We start from the raw sequence: 13,180 nt of genomic DNA on the forward strand, positions 1-13,180 counted from the left end.
TAATTAAAAAAACGTACAGTTGGGTATCATACTAATACATATACGAATGTTTCAAATTATGCGTGAATTATTTTTAGATGCTCTACATCTAAATGAGCTTCTGCGAACCTGTCTACAAAATTACAACTAGCAACAGAAGTAAATGTGTTTCGATAAATGTCGTTCGGAAGCGATCTTTGGCAACTTTGAACAGTTTGAACGAATACTATACTGAGAATATTTCTAATTGACTGTTTAACACGACGGACATTATTACATTTTTTACTTCCTATTATCTCAGTAATTAATGTTCAACGAATGCATTTGATACAATTCTATTGCAATTATTTTTAGTAATATTATTGTATGAGTACAGAGCACAAACGTTGTTTGATAATATCGGAACACATATTTTAGACTACTATACATTGGTTACAAAAATAACCCAAATAGATCTATTTTTGTTTTCTTAAATCTTACTTAAATTTTTAAAATATGTACCGCACTGCGCCGTCTGCGTACATCGCGTTGCATTTACGTGGGAAAAATAAAATTTAGTTTGATTTAGTAATCTCTTGTTTTCGAGACATACGAACTTTTCAGAAAATTATTTCATATTAAAATATGTGCGTATTACACAAATATAATACGAACATATTTTTTTTTTTTTAATCTGATTGTACAAAACTTACTAACAGACCAAGTATTTTCTAAAATTAGTCTAAGAGTTTTATATTTGGAAGTATTTTATACAGTTATCTTCTTAATAATTATTATAAAGCACCTTTAATATGCAGGAAACATATTCTTAATAATTAATTCTTTATAAGTAAATATGCATAAAAACAATTCTACAGTTCAATCTAATCAATATTTAACGGAAGAATAAAAAGCGTAAATATACTATTTCAATGGTATCTAAAACTCGAATTAAAAAATTTATATAATACAATGGAAGTATAGTATCAAAAGTTTCATTATTGTTGAAAATTGAAACAATTTCATATATATAACAATAACAATAATTTGATTGTATGTAACACATTGGCTGTATTGTTCTTGTTTCAAGTCCCAAATGAAATAATATATAAAAAAAAGCAATATAACAAAAAATTGTCATTTTCTTTCAATTAGGACGCAATTTAGGTAGATTGACAAATATGCTTTTAGCTATAGCACACATTAAATGTCAATAATTCGAAATATTTCTTATCACCTTAGTCATATAGTAATTATATGACACGTATTGTATAGTGTTTTATGAAACCCTTAACAGTATACATCTCTTATATGCACGCTAATTACCAGGTACTAGTTAATGTTTGCAATGGAAGATAACGTATTTCTTAGATCTTGGAAGAACTCTGTACCTTTGGACAAAACTCAAGTTTCATTATTCATATCGCGCGAAAGTATAAATTACATTAAATATGAAAATGCTAATACATATTTTATGATCATTGCATTTAACATAATATCATGTATTCTTAAATTATGATTATAACGTTAAAATTATTTTATGCTGTGAAAACTTATAAAGTAGAACCATTACATATTCATAGATGTTCATGCTTTTGATTTTTAATAAACGTTTTATGTATGGCATTCTTGAAATATTTTGCCAAGGTTTAAGATACTTGTATATTTTAAGAAAACAATATCGAAATAATCTCATTATTTCAATATGTTGAATGACACGTCTTGTAACAATTTATTAAGATTGACTTTTATTTTTCAAATTTTTTTTTCTTTCAATTAGATATACGTGATTTTATAACAAGATTTGTTTGAGAAAATTATAGTCCGATTTTTTAATGTCCAAAGGTATGTATACGTATTTAAATCAATAAGAATAAATAAATTAATATTGTACAAAAAGGAACGAACTGTATTCGAAATGTTGTAAATAAGAACTGTCAATCGAAAGACTATACAACATAAAATGGAGATTCGTTTTTAATCTACTATAGCCTATAACAATTAGCACTGAGCAATCGCCTTTTAAAAACTGAAGTCAATGAATGTGCACAAAAAACAATTACCATAGATACTAGTTAGCACAAAAAGGAAACTGTAAAAATGATTCATCTGTCACCCGATATAGCTGTTACACATTGACTAACAAACGTCAATGTGTAAATATAATACGTATTTTTATCATGTACCATGGTCCAAATTAATTTTCAACTTCAGAAGATACTTATTCCTACAGTCTTTCAGACTATAACACTTCCTTTTCACATTAGTGCGTACAACAATTTGTATTGCTTGTTACCATTGTAAAATTTATAAGGGATAAAAAATATAACTATGAATAAATTATAAAACGAATAGAATAACCTTTTTGTATAATTCGATTAAACTGCCGTTAACTATAAAGCTTAAACTAAAATCTAGCCGCGTTTTATCAATGAGCGAAAAGTTAAAAGGCACCGTGTTCCCCAATATCTTACAAATATATTTCATTGCACTTTAAAACTGATTAAAATGTATTTGTGCCTGTTAATAAAATAATATGCTATATAATTAAGGTCAGATCGTTAACGAAGTCTTTATCGTTTTCCGTTCGAGAACAAAGATAGCATTAAATATTTTTGAAATTATAATCTCAACTAAGATCTTTAAACCGACTGGTATAAACCTTTTTTAAATAAGTTGAGCGCGTTTTACGCTATAATAGAAGAATTTGAGAGCTTTTATATATTAAAACTTTAGCACTTACTCTATAAAATCTCGATCAGTGAGTAGAAAAAAAGATCGAGGCTAGTTGGAACGATTAAAATTTTCAACGATCTCTACGGTTGATAGATGTAAATGAATAATAACAGATCCATGGCCTAGTCTTTTTCGATTTAAGATTAGAACAAGTCGTCCGCGAAATGCGTTAAGACGACAATGCGAGGCCCAAACGAGCAAACGCCATTTCCTTTCGCAACCGTGTAATTTCCCAATAAACATCGTGAACTATAACAAAAATCATGATTTTTTTTTTATTTTGATACATCATTTTCGGGATTCTAAATAAATATAAATGCGAGATTTACCTGAGCTTTTGACAAGGCCACGTTCAACATAACGCAGGTAATTCAAGAAATCGCAGACTGCTATGATCTACAAAAATGTATTAATTTTGTACCTAGTGCTCTATTATTCTATGCAATCTATGGAATTTTGAAACTTACTCGATTACGACAAATTTGTGATATGCTGTACCACTGATTTTCTTGATCCCCGAATCTCATTCGATAATAACATTGACGCGGTGCTTCAAGTAGTACACATTTTCTAAAAAAAAAAAAAAAAACAACACTACATATTACAATACGGTAATACAATATTCGATGTACAGTTTCGATATTGGAATATACTACTTGCTTCGGAAATGTGAATTTTGTCTTGTCACTGATCGCTTCTATAAAGATGATACCATCGAGAACAGCTTGCCTAACTTTTGTACCCAATTCTTTATTAGGGAAATCAAGGCAGAGATCGATGTCTTCTTTAAAAATTCTACCAACAAAAGGGTCACCTTTGTCAACACATGGATTGGCTTTCCACTTAAGAAATTCTGTGTGCACTCTAGGATCAACTTCAAGGCCGAAATCTTTGCAGTCTTTGTCCTTTTCTTTGTCTGAATCTTTTTTCCAATCTCTTTCTAGAGTCTCTCGATCCGACGGTAAAGATGCCCTTTGTTCCTTTAGCGGAGAATCCGGTGGAGAGTTCTCTCGACCGTATTTTAGATTGAAATGCGACGGTGACCTAGAAACAGAAACGTTCAAGATTTAACTAGAATATCGATTGTATCGTTTCTATGCACGAGCATACACCGCATATCGTACTCGTAAAGTTTGAAATAATTTTACCTTCTATGTTTTCTTGCAAAAAGACTTTGCTGACCATCTTCGCTGTTTGGACGACTTTTCGTATCGATTTGCGGATGTAAATGGAAGTTCGGTTTAGCAGGCGTTGAAGTTAATACTAGTGTCTTTAGAGCGGCCACTTCGGCAGCTAAAACTTCAGCTTTCATACGACTTTCCTCCAAAAGACGTTCCGCCGTGGCTTGACGTACATTTGCTTCTCGTACCATATTGTGTGCTTCCTATCGACAAAAATTTAATAAGTTGTTCTGTATCCCCTTTAAAAGAGAAATAATGTTGGTGGAATTTATGAGATTTACTTGAAAGAGGCTGGCAGTGAGTTCCTCCAACTCTGCTTCAACATCCTGCTTGATTCTTGAAAGTCTTGTAACTTCTTCGTCCTTTAGTTTTAACTCCTCGTGAGCCCTCTTAAGTTCATCTTGTAATTTTGTTACAGCATGTTCCTTTACTTCAGCTATAGCCCTACCCCACTGTAGAGTAGTTGGCGAGGGTGGCTGAATAGTTCTTTTTGTAGAACATGCCTCCTCTTTTTCCTTAGAGTTCTGAAATCAAGGATCAAATAAATCCCTTCAAGCTCCAAACACTCTAAATAAATGATTCAAAAGTTAGAAAACTTGTAAAAGCTGATAGAACAAGTTACCTGGGTATCCTTTGAAGACAATAATATTTTTGAGGAGGTATTGCAACAGTTAATTTTTGTTGAATCATTGATGGAATCTTTCTCATTGATTAAAATCTCAGCATCCACTTGGTCAAATGCTGCAGGCAATGGCTTTATACAGTGATTTTGATTCTCAAAGAGTTTTTGTTCAGTTTCATTCAACCTTGCCAGAATGTCACAGGATATTGAGAGTTTTCTTTCTTCCATCGTTGATGAATTTCAATATCGCAATAGAACATTGTGGAGCTTTCCGGTGTATGTAAATGAAGGATCAATTTTGGTTGAACTAGAACTGAATATATCGGTCATTGAAAGTAAACAAATTTCTGATTTAAAAATAATGTGCAGTAATGCATAAGAATCTAAATTAGGAAGAAAAGAATATCTCTAAACGGAGGATGTAAAGTAAGGAATGCCTTTGAAATAAATACCAATGTATTACACAATAGCATACATATGTTCATCTCTAGGTCTAAAAAAAGAAATGGCACTGTAAATAGTTTCAATCCGTGTACTTTATAGAACAGTGAATTTGTTACTGCTATTATGTTATTCCCCTCCTCTCTTAAAATATAAACTGCTCAGTGTACGTCAAATGGTTTGTAATATTCGATTTTCATGTTTAAAATTTTTAGAACAAACACAACCCATTTCCGTCATGATTTTTCGACATTGTGCCATGATAATTATTTCAATTGGTCCAGCGACACGCCTACGATTAAAAAAATTTTTAGATTCAAAGGGTGTTTGATCAAAGGGACGTCTCTTTTGTACGGCTCTCGTAACGGAACAACTTAATTAATAGCAGTTTATCTTCGTAATTACAAGTGCGTACGGAATAATTCCGTCTAGTACACTTTGATTTTTTACGAAAAAGAAACCTTTCGCTCGCAATGATAATAAAAGAAACGAAGTATCTAACGCACTATAATAAAAAATATGAAACAGCATCCGCGGCGAAAAGAATTCATCGGTATTAAGAGTATATCCGCGTATCGATCCAAAGTCACTGTGGATTCTAATGCTTGGGAGCATCTAAATACAGCTTACCCGTGAACTTCTCTTTACGCAACTCTCCTGCCATTAGTGTATATGACGGGGATCATAAAATGATATCAGAGAGAATAATGAAGACAGGATTTATACAGTTTTCGCGCAATATGTCAACTTCGTGTCACCGTTCCACGACACGCGCCATCCATCACCTTTCAACGACCCACAACACGGCCTAACTGAAGTCTGACGGAATGAATGAACTTTCAAGCGCCACAGGTTACCCACTGCCGAATGCTCGTACTACCACAGACGAGATATACGGAGTAGACCTCTCACCTTATGGACTTTCACGGCCCAATCTGACTGCCATACCGACCTGAAAATTCGGAGGTGATTTTAGCGGCCTCTTCTCATGGATGGCGGTCAATGGAGAAACTATTCGCTGAATTGGTATTGCAGGCAGACAGCTGTAGCGTGTACTTACGTAAATACATGTGAGATGACTATGGAAGGGATTAAAATTCATTTCTGAATCTGTTGGTAACGTTGCGAATTACACGAAAATGGTAAAGGGGTTTCGTGAGCCCATAAAAATGTGCCGAAAAAATACATTGGGTGAAAGATCTACTCGTATACCTCGTCTCTGACAATACTTTAGAATCTTTGATAAATCAATGAGAATCAAAATTAAAATCGGATCGCAGCCAATTTGCTAATATTATTTAGTTTTTAATTAATAATTGCATTCCCCAGCTAAGAGTGATACGATTATTAATTAAACTCTAAATAATATTACCCAGGTCTCACCACGTGGAGGTTGCTGCGAGTGGAGACCCGAAGGGAGATAGATGGAATCAAAGTTCCATCGATCTCCCTTTTACATTCTTACAAGCTAGATTACTAAACTAGAGAGATAGAAGGAAGCAATGTTCCTTCGATCTTCTGGTTTAGTTGTACCAAGTAATTATTTCGTTTAAAAAGGGATGAAGCTATATTGTGGAATACGCGACGCGACGCGACGCGATACGACGCGACGTCGATCAGCAGTGATCGACGCAAGGAACGAGATACGCGACACGCGAACCGAGTAACTGGTCAAAAGACTCAGCTCCGTTGCCTCTTGGCAAGTCCAATCGAAGGGGAAGGGAATCGACGCACCTGACACAGAGGTTCCCCATTTCTCCCACGCATCCTGTTGGGAACCAGATGGACCCAACTAGGGACGGCTGACTGAGAGAGGGAGCGTGTGTCAGGGCTACCGTAGACAGGAACAGTCCCTGATCCCCTCTACGGCCGAAATACTCTTTCCCTTGGATCGTCTCGCCAGAGGACGGCAACTGACCCTTCGGACCAGCTAAACGGCCGATCACTTGCTTTCTACATCAAAGCAGTGGTGACCGGAACGAGAAACGGGACAACGGGTGAACGAGAGTAGCTAGTTGGGGAAAGAATTACTTGGCACATACGCAGACGCATACAAGGGAGTCGTCGATGCTTATATCTAATTTTACCAAGCAATTATTTTGTTTAAAAAGGGGTGAAGCTAAATTATGGGATACGCGACGCGACGCGATGCTGAACCGTGCAGCAAATCTTCGGATCGAAGCAAGAAACGAGAGAACGAGTGAACGGGAAGCTAAGTTAATAATTGCTTGGTATCGCGGCCTTAAAAATAAATTTAACCTGGAAATAAAAGTCCCACGATGTCCCGCGATGTCCAACGATAATAGAGACCTGTAAGTAATCTGAAAAAAACTAAAAAAGGCGGCATTTATGATTAGTTAAACAATTAAATATAATGAATTGGTAAACACGAAGCTCCGAAGTAAAATAAATGGACCCAGGGAAACCAGTGACGTAAAATAGACATGGACAAGAGCACAACATATACAATAAGTAACATTTAACACAAGAATAAAATATGGGAACAAACAAGGAGCCAGAAGTAAAATATGTAAGGAATCCAGACAGATGAAAACGGGGAGAAACGATAGGGCCAAGCCCAGCAGACATTTGAATGTCGAAAAACAAGTGAGAAATTGGAGATTGAGATATCACTCAGCACTGTGTCGATAGTGGTCAATGAAATAGATTTGTACATGCAATATATGGAGAATGTTCATCGAACAAACCAAACAAGGAACAAGTATTGAAATATGGAAGGAGACCAAAGAAGTAAAAGCAAGATGAAACCCCACGTTCAAGCCCAACAGACGCTCGAAGGTCGAAAAGGAAATTAGAAAGAGGAGAGACGGAACTCGCTCACTACTGGTCACTAATGGTCAATATTGGTCATCAGAGTTGACCAGTGCTCGACCAGTGGTCAGTAGTAGTGAGTAAAGGTGGAGCGCGGACCCACGGGGGTCCGTCACGTCCGCCAGCGCCGAGAAAGAGAGAGAGAGTGAGAGAGTCACCGGCAGGTAACCTCAGGTAGAAGAATTAAAGGGGTGGGGATGACCGTCCTTGGCGAGTTTACCAATCAATTAACGGTTAACCGTGCCTTTGACCGAAAAATAAATATTCTACACAAAATGGTATTAAAACAATTATTTATACGACCCACGCTATCGAGCATTATTTTAACAATCGCCTGATGTTAATTAATAATTATTGCAAACAATAGGTATGAAAATATGGAGAAATTCGAGGAGACTGAAAGTTTCTTTGAATTTCTGTCGAGAACCAAGGTCGTACATCACGTATTCATTTCTTATCAGTAATCGAGAAACAAAATTCGAGAAGCGTAGGAATTGCGATTGTAAAAGAAATACAGTAAACATTCCAAGCTATCGTTTTTCTTTTGATGCTACGCGAAACACAGACGAGGTATACGAATAGATATGAATACGCGATGTACGACCTTGGTTCTCGATAGAAATTCAAAGAAACTTTCAGTCTCCTCGAATTTCTCCATATTTTCATACCTATTGTTTGCAATAATTATTAATTAATTTTTCAACTGACCGCCGAATTTTCAGGTCGGTATGGCAGTCAGATTGGGTCACGAAAGTCCTTTCACTTTTTACCATATGGACTTTCGTGGCCGAATCTGACTGCCATACCGACCAAAAAATTCGGTGGCGATTTTGGCGGCCTCTTCTCATGGATGGCGGTCAGTGGAGAAATTCATTGAATTAGTGTGATAGGCAGCAGCCAGTGCGTGTAAATGCATACCAGTTGAAATTGTTCGCGATTCCTTGATTAGTTAAAGTTGTAAATAATTTGCTAAAAATCAGTCTATCCGCGGTTTCTATCCGAGGTATCCCTCGGGTTCGTAAACAAGCTTCGTGAGACATCGGAGCGTCCCCCACCCCGCCGCCTAACTCGCGAGCGTCGCCGAGCACAGCGGTCGGCCATCATTCGTACGTTGTAAACAAACATAGCAAGACGTGTCGAGGCGTATCGGCGTTCCGCGACCGCGGTGCGTATTTCTAACCTGTTTATCCTTCCACTATTACTACTCGCGTATTACTACATACGATCTCTTGCAATACGGTCTCGATTTAACCATTACTTAATTATAATAATCGTTCGTGTACTTTAATGCATCGTTATTTCGTTTCTGTTACAGCCTCTTATTGGAATTCGAAATGAAGAAATAATAAGACTCGTTGAAACCTCTCAAGACGTGTCGGAGTTTCGCGACCAACGAAGTAATTATTTCTAACCTTTTGCTATTTCCTCATTATAATCGATCATTGTTTAATTATGATTTAATTTGTATTTTATTTCTGTTGCAGTCTCTGATTGAAATTCGACGCCATGGGATGCTTTATTGGCGCGTAAAGTACACCATAACAGATGGCAGAGTCGACATATTCTGGAGGGAATATTGGTAACGTTTAAACAATTACAACAAAAATGAACACCCATATTAATATTTATATATTTTTATTTCATTATTAAATCGTTCGTTGCAAGCATGATCGTAATTTTGTAATCGATCATTGTTAAGATAAATATTAAAATCGTTAACAAACTTTCTATCTACTTCGATACATATCGAAGTATATAGAAACGGCGTCGGTAGATATAAATGATAAATTGGAATAGTTTATATTAGGCTGTATTCTGATCGCGATTAAATATTTCCGACTGATATCTATTTAATTGATCGTTTATATTTCTTTATGAATTATTGTAATTGCAATTTGCATACATATTTCGATACAAGTTTTAGAAAACGTAGTAACTGCGTAGTTGGAATATGCTATTCGAGCATAAATAACTAGCGAACTTTAATTCTTGCAAATTTCGGAATATTTATAAAATTTACGGGATATTCTAACATTCGATAAAGTAAATGTAATCATGCTTACAGCTCTAATTATGAAACTTGGTGATATATTTATAAATCGAATAATTATTTTCCTAGATATTATTTTGTCTGTGAGATTCTCATTGATTGAGAATATTTCGTACGGGATAAACTATGTATACAGCAGTACTTAAAGCAGTATTTTCGTTGTCGAACTCTAGTAAGAAGAAAAACAAAAATCGATAGGCAAAGCACAGATGTGCTTGTTGTGTTTCTTATTTCCTCTCCCTTTATTTTCAGCTCTTTTCTTTCCAGGAAATTTGTTGGCCGCGCGCAATGCGGCCGGTAGATTCAGTGATTGTACGTAGCAACAAGTTTGTTTTTCGGGGCAAAGTGACCCCAAGCTCGTTATCGTTCACGGTGTTAGGCAAACGCGAGAATAGAAGCAGTGTTTCTTACGCGGTATTAAATTATTTACAGAGCATCGTGGCTCTCCTTGTTTTCTGAATCGCGAGAATAGAGTCATTTGTTCGCCGATTTGAATCTTCGGTCGCGGTAATTTAATTTAATACTTTTCAATCAAATTAATTATTTTTTCAATTTGAAATTTAAATTCCTCGTTACCGGAATTAGAGTCAGTGCATCACTGAAGAGGATTATTAGGCGATGCTCCACGAGCAAACAATGTAAGCATAAATTTATACTTTGAAATTTTTAATTAAAAATCTCTACAGTTTTAACAACAGATTCTAATTGTTTTCTTACAATTTTCTTACAGTTTCTGAACCTGATCTTGGTATCCAGCAGCAGTACTCGGGGAGTATCGGGCAGTGGACCACTAGCGAACAACGTAAGTATAAATTTATACTTTGAAATTTTTAATTAAAAATCTCTGTAATTTTAACAATAGATTATAATTGCTTTCTTATTCTTTATAGCAGGACCATGCAGGGGGGCTTTGATGACTTCCACTGGGCAGCAGCAGCAGCAGCAATCATCATCATGCAGTCATCCCAGAGGCACAAGTTCATCACTCGTAAGTCGCATGCTATTTGTGTTCCTCTGGTCCCCAACCATGTTGTAGGATGAAAGATCCGAATCAACACGGGTGACCAGTTGTATACTTAGTATGTTTGACGAGTTAAGTGACCGCGGGTATAAAAAATACCCGCGAGTAGCAACATCAATTGTTATATTTCTTTAGTGTAGGCTAGGGTCTTCTTGCACTCGCGTTTTTTAATGTTACCATTAAATATTACACAACTTTATATGAATTATATGTATAATTGAGTAGAATACGAATTAATATAATGCGAAAGCATTATATCAATCATATGATCCAGTAGAATATCTTACAACATTAACATAATTATTAAATATTCGTTTTATCGATTAATACATCATATGATGTATTTCACGTGCAAGAAGGCGTTTCGCGACTGGTCGTTTCTCAAATCAAAGGAACATGCATGTTAGTTTCATCTTTTAAAAAATTTACTTTGACGACAGAAACGACCAGGGATAATTGAATATTTTGAATAATAATTTAACAAACTTATTTCAATTTGCAAAGTAAATTATTTTATTATGATATCTTTATTAGTCTTCCATTTTGAACAATTCAATTTCATTTACAAATTTGTCTTGAATAATAATATTTTTCAATATTAACGTAGTCTGTTGTTGATATATCACATATAACAAGTCGAGTCATTTTAATTGAGAATAGATACCGTTTAGTTAATTACTAATAACCAGTTTTACTAGTCAGGATTTTCAGGATACTTTTCCGTGTTCGTTGCCTAAGTTCGTGCACATGCCCAAGTGTTATTTGCACGAGCGAAGGCAACGGGGCACGATGACTTAGTTTGTAACATTTATAATAATAATTTATCCGTGCGACTGACAAGGCTAGTGTATCGTGCACGATGTACTGTCCACATATGTGTGTTTGTGGTTAGGATGTGGAAGTGCATCGTTTCAAAAGTTCATTACAATTCAGATACAGAATTTTTTAACATTAGATAACTTATAGTTATTATTTACTTGGCAATTGTTCAATTCAATTCAATCTTATATGATCATATATGTATAGAGTATATTTTAATAAAGACTATATCAGATATATTAAAATGTTTTACATAAATAATAAAAGTACGCAATGGGCACTAGCTTTGTCAGTCCACCGCAAAAACTGGTACGTACAAAATTAGAGTGTGATTGAAGTTAGTCATGTCCGGGTGTCGGAGGAACCCCGGGGAGTCCTCTCTAGTTTAGGTCGCGCCCGGACATTGTGAATGAGAACCGTGGAGTGTATGTTTGAGAGACTGAGTTTTGCAATTTTTTAAATATAGGGTTAGGTAGGTAGGTAACTTATTCTCTGGTGTGTGTGTGCTTAATCTAAGTAGGTAGGGTCAGGGCAGGACTGTCCACATTAGTAATTCGGGTAGGCGCGTTTTCGCGTGGCAGTTCTGTTCCTGTAGTTACGATTTCGAGAGTAGAAATTTTGCTGATTCAAACGGTGTACATGTGCTGTTTGTTTCGGCTTTATTTTCGACTCCTCGAATCGCGCGACTCTTAAAGTCGCTCTCTCGCGCTCGCGATCGCGATTAGGTCCCTTTCGGAACGTTCGTCCCGCTCGAGATGACCACGTATGCTCTTGCAACAATTCGTATATTGTTGTAAGACTACGTATTGCACGAAATCTCGAGCTCGGTCTTAAGTAAGTTTCAGGCATCGGCAGGACCGCCGAAGAAAGAAAAGGCTCTATATGAGCTGAAGAGGCCCTGACAAACTGTTTCAAGAGTGGGCTACAACAAATGGCTTTTCATCTTCATCCTCGGATGAGGATGGAAAGTCATTCCTATTGCTACTTTGTCACTTAACTCGTCTGTAATTGTAGTTAGTTTATTTTTCTGACTGGCTCACGTATGCATGTACCTGATGGTACATGACTGCACCATACATGCCAGCCATCCCTCCCCATAACTCGCGGTTATGATATACATAGAGTTGCGAATATCCAATAATCGCGTTTGCTTTTAGAGTTGCGAATTGCTATTTTTCGCGTTTCCTTTTCAGGGTAGTGTTGCGAATAATTACCATTCGCGATTGTTTTCATGCAAACTTAGGTACCGGGAGTTTGCTTTAAAAGTAGCGTTGCGAATTATCGATAAACGCGATTGCTCGTAGAGTTGCGAATTACCATTTTTCGCGTTTCCTTTTCAGGGTAGTGTTGCGAATAATCACGATTCGCGTTGCTTTTTTACTCTTTTATACATATAATGGACATCAACCGCGTTTGCAATTTTCATACTATAAATTAGCGTTGCGATCTTGATCAATCGTGCGATTTTTTCTTTAGAGTTGCGATATTTTCAATGCCCAAATTCTACCCTATCTGTAGTA

At 36.0% G+C, this 13,180-nt stretch overlaps 1 protein-coding gene across 3 annotated transcripts; it reads right to left on the reverse strand.

The window, feature by feature from the left end:
- Window positions 1–898: 898 nt before the first annotated feature.
- LOC122396694 (guanine nucleotide exchange factor for Rab-3A-like) lies at window positions 899–6,063 on the reverse strand. Of its 3 annotated transcripts, none has more exons than XR_006259061.1 (9): window positions 5,569–6,063; window positions 4,498–4,810; window positions 4,157–4,399; window positions 3,843–4,078; window positions 3,355–3,738; window positions 3,162–3,264; window positions 3,024–3,090; window positions 2,702–2,943; window positions 899–1,349 (listed from the first exon to the last, which is right to left on the reverse strand). XR_006259061.1 is itself a non-coding variant. In XM_043395307.1 (9 exons), exons 3-9 carry the CDS (start codon window positions 4,723–4,725, stop codon window positions 2,864–2,866), a joined length of 1,341 nt encoding a protein of 446 aa, XP_043251242.1. In that variant the 5' UTR covers window positions 4,726–4,810; window positions 4,950–5,230; window positions 5,569–6,063; the 3' UTR covers window positions 899–2,863. The 3 variants fall into 3 exon arrangements, 2 of the variants coding, with proteins under 2 accessions (XP_043251242.1, XP_043251241.1); XM_043395307.1 differs by adding an exon at window positions 4,950–5,230 and having other exon boundaries at window positions 899–2,943; XM_043395306.1 differs by having other exon boundaries at window positions 899–2,943.
- Window positions 6,064–13,180: the final 7,117 nt, after the last annotated feature.

Source organism: Colletes gigas, unplaced genomic scaffold, assembly GCF_013123115.1.
Source record: "Colletes gigas isolate AHSC1104 unplaced genomic scaffold, ASM1312311v1 Colletes_gigas_Sc00008, whole genome shotgun sequence".
NCBI classification, from domain to species: Eukaryota; Metazoa; Arthropoda; class Insecta; order Hymenoptera; family Colletidae; genus Colletes; species Colletes gigas.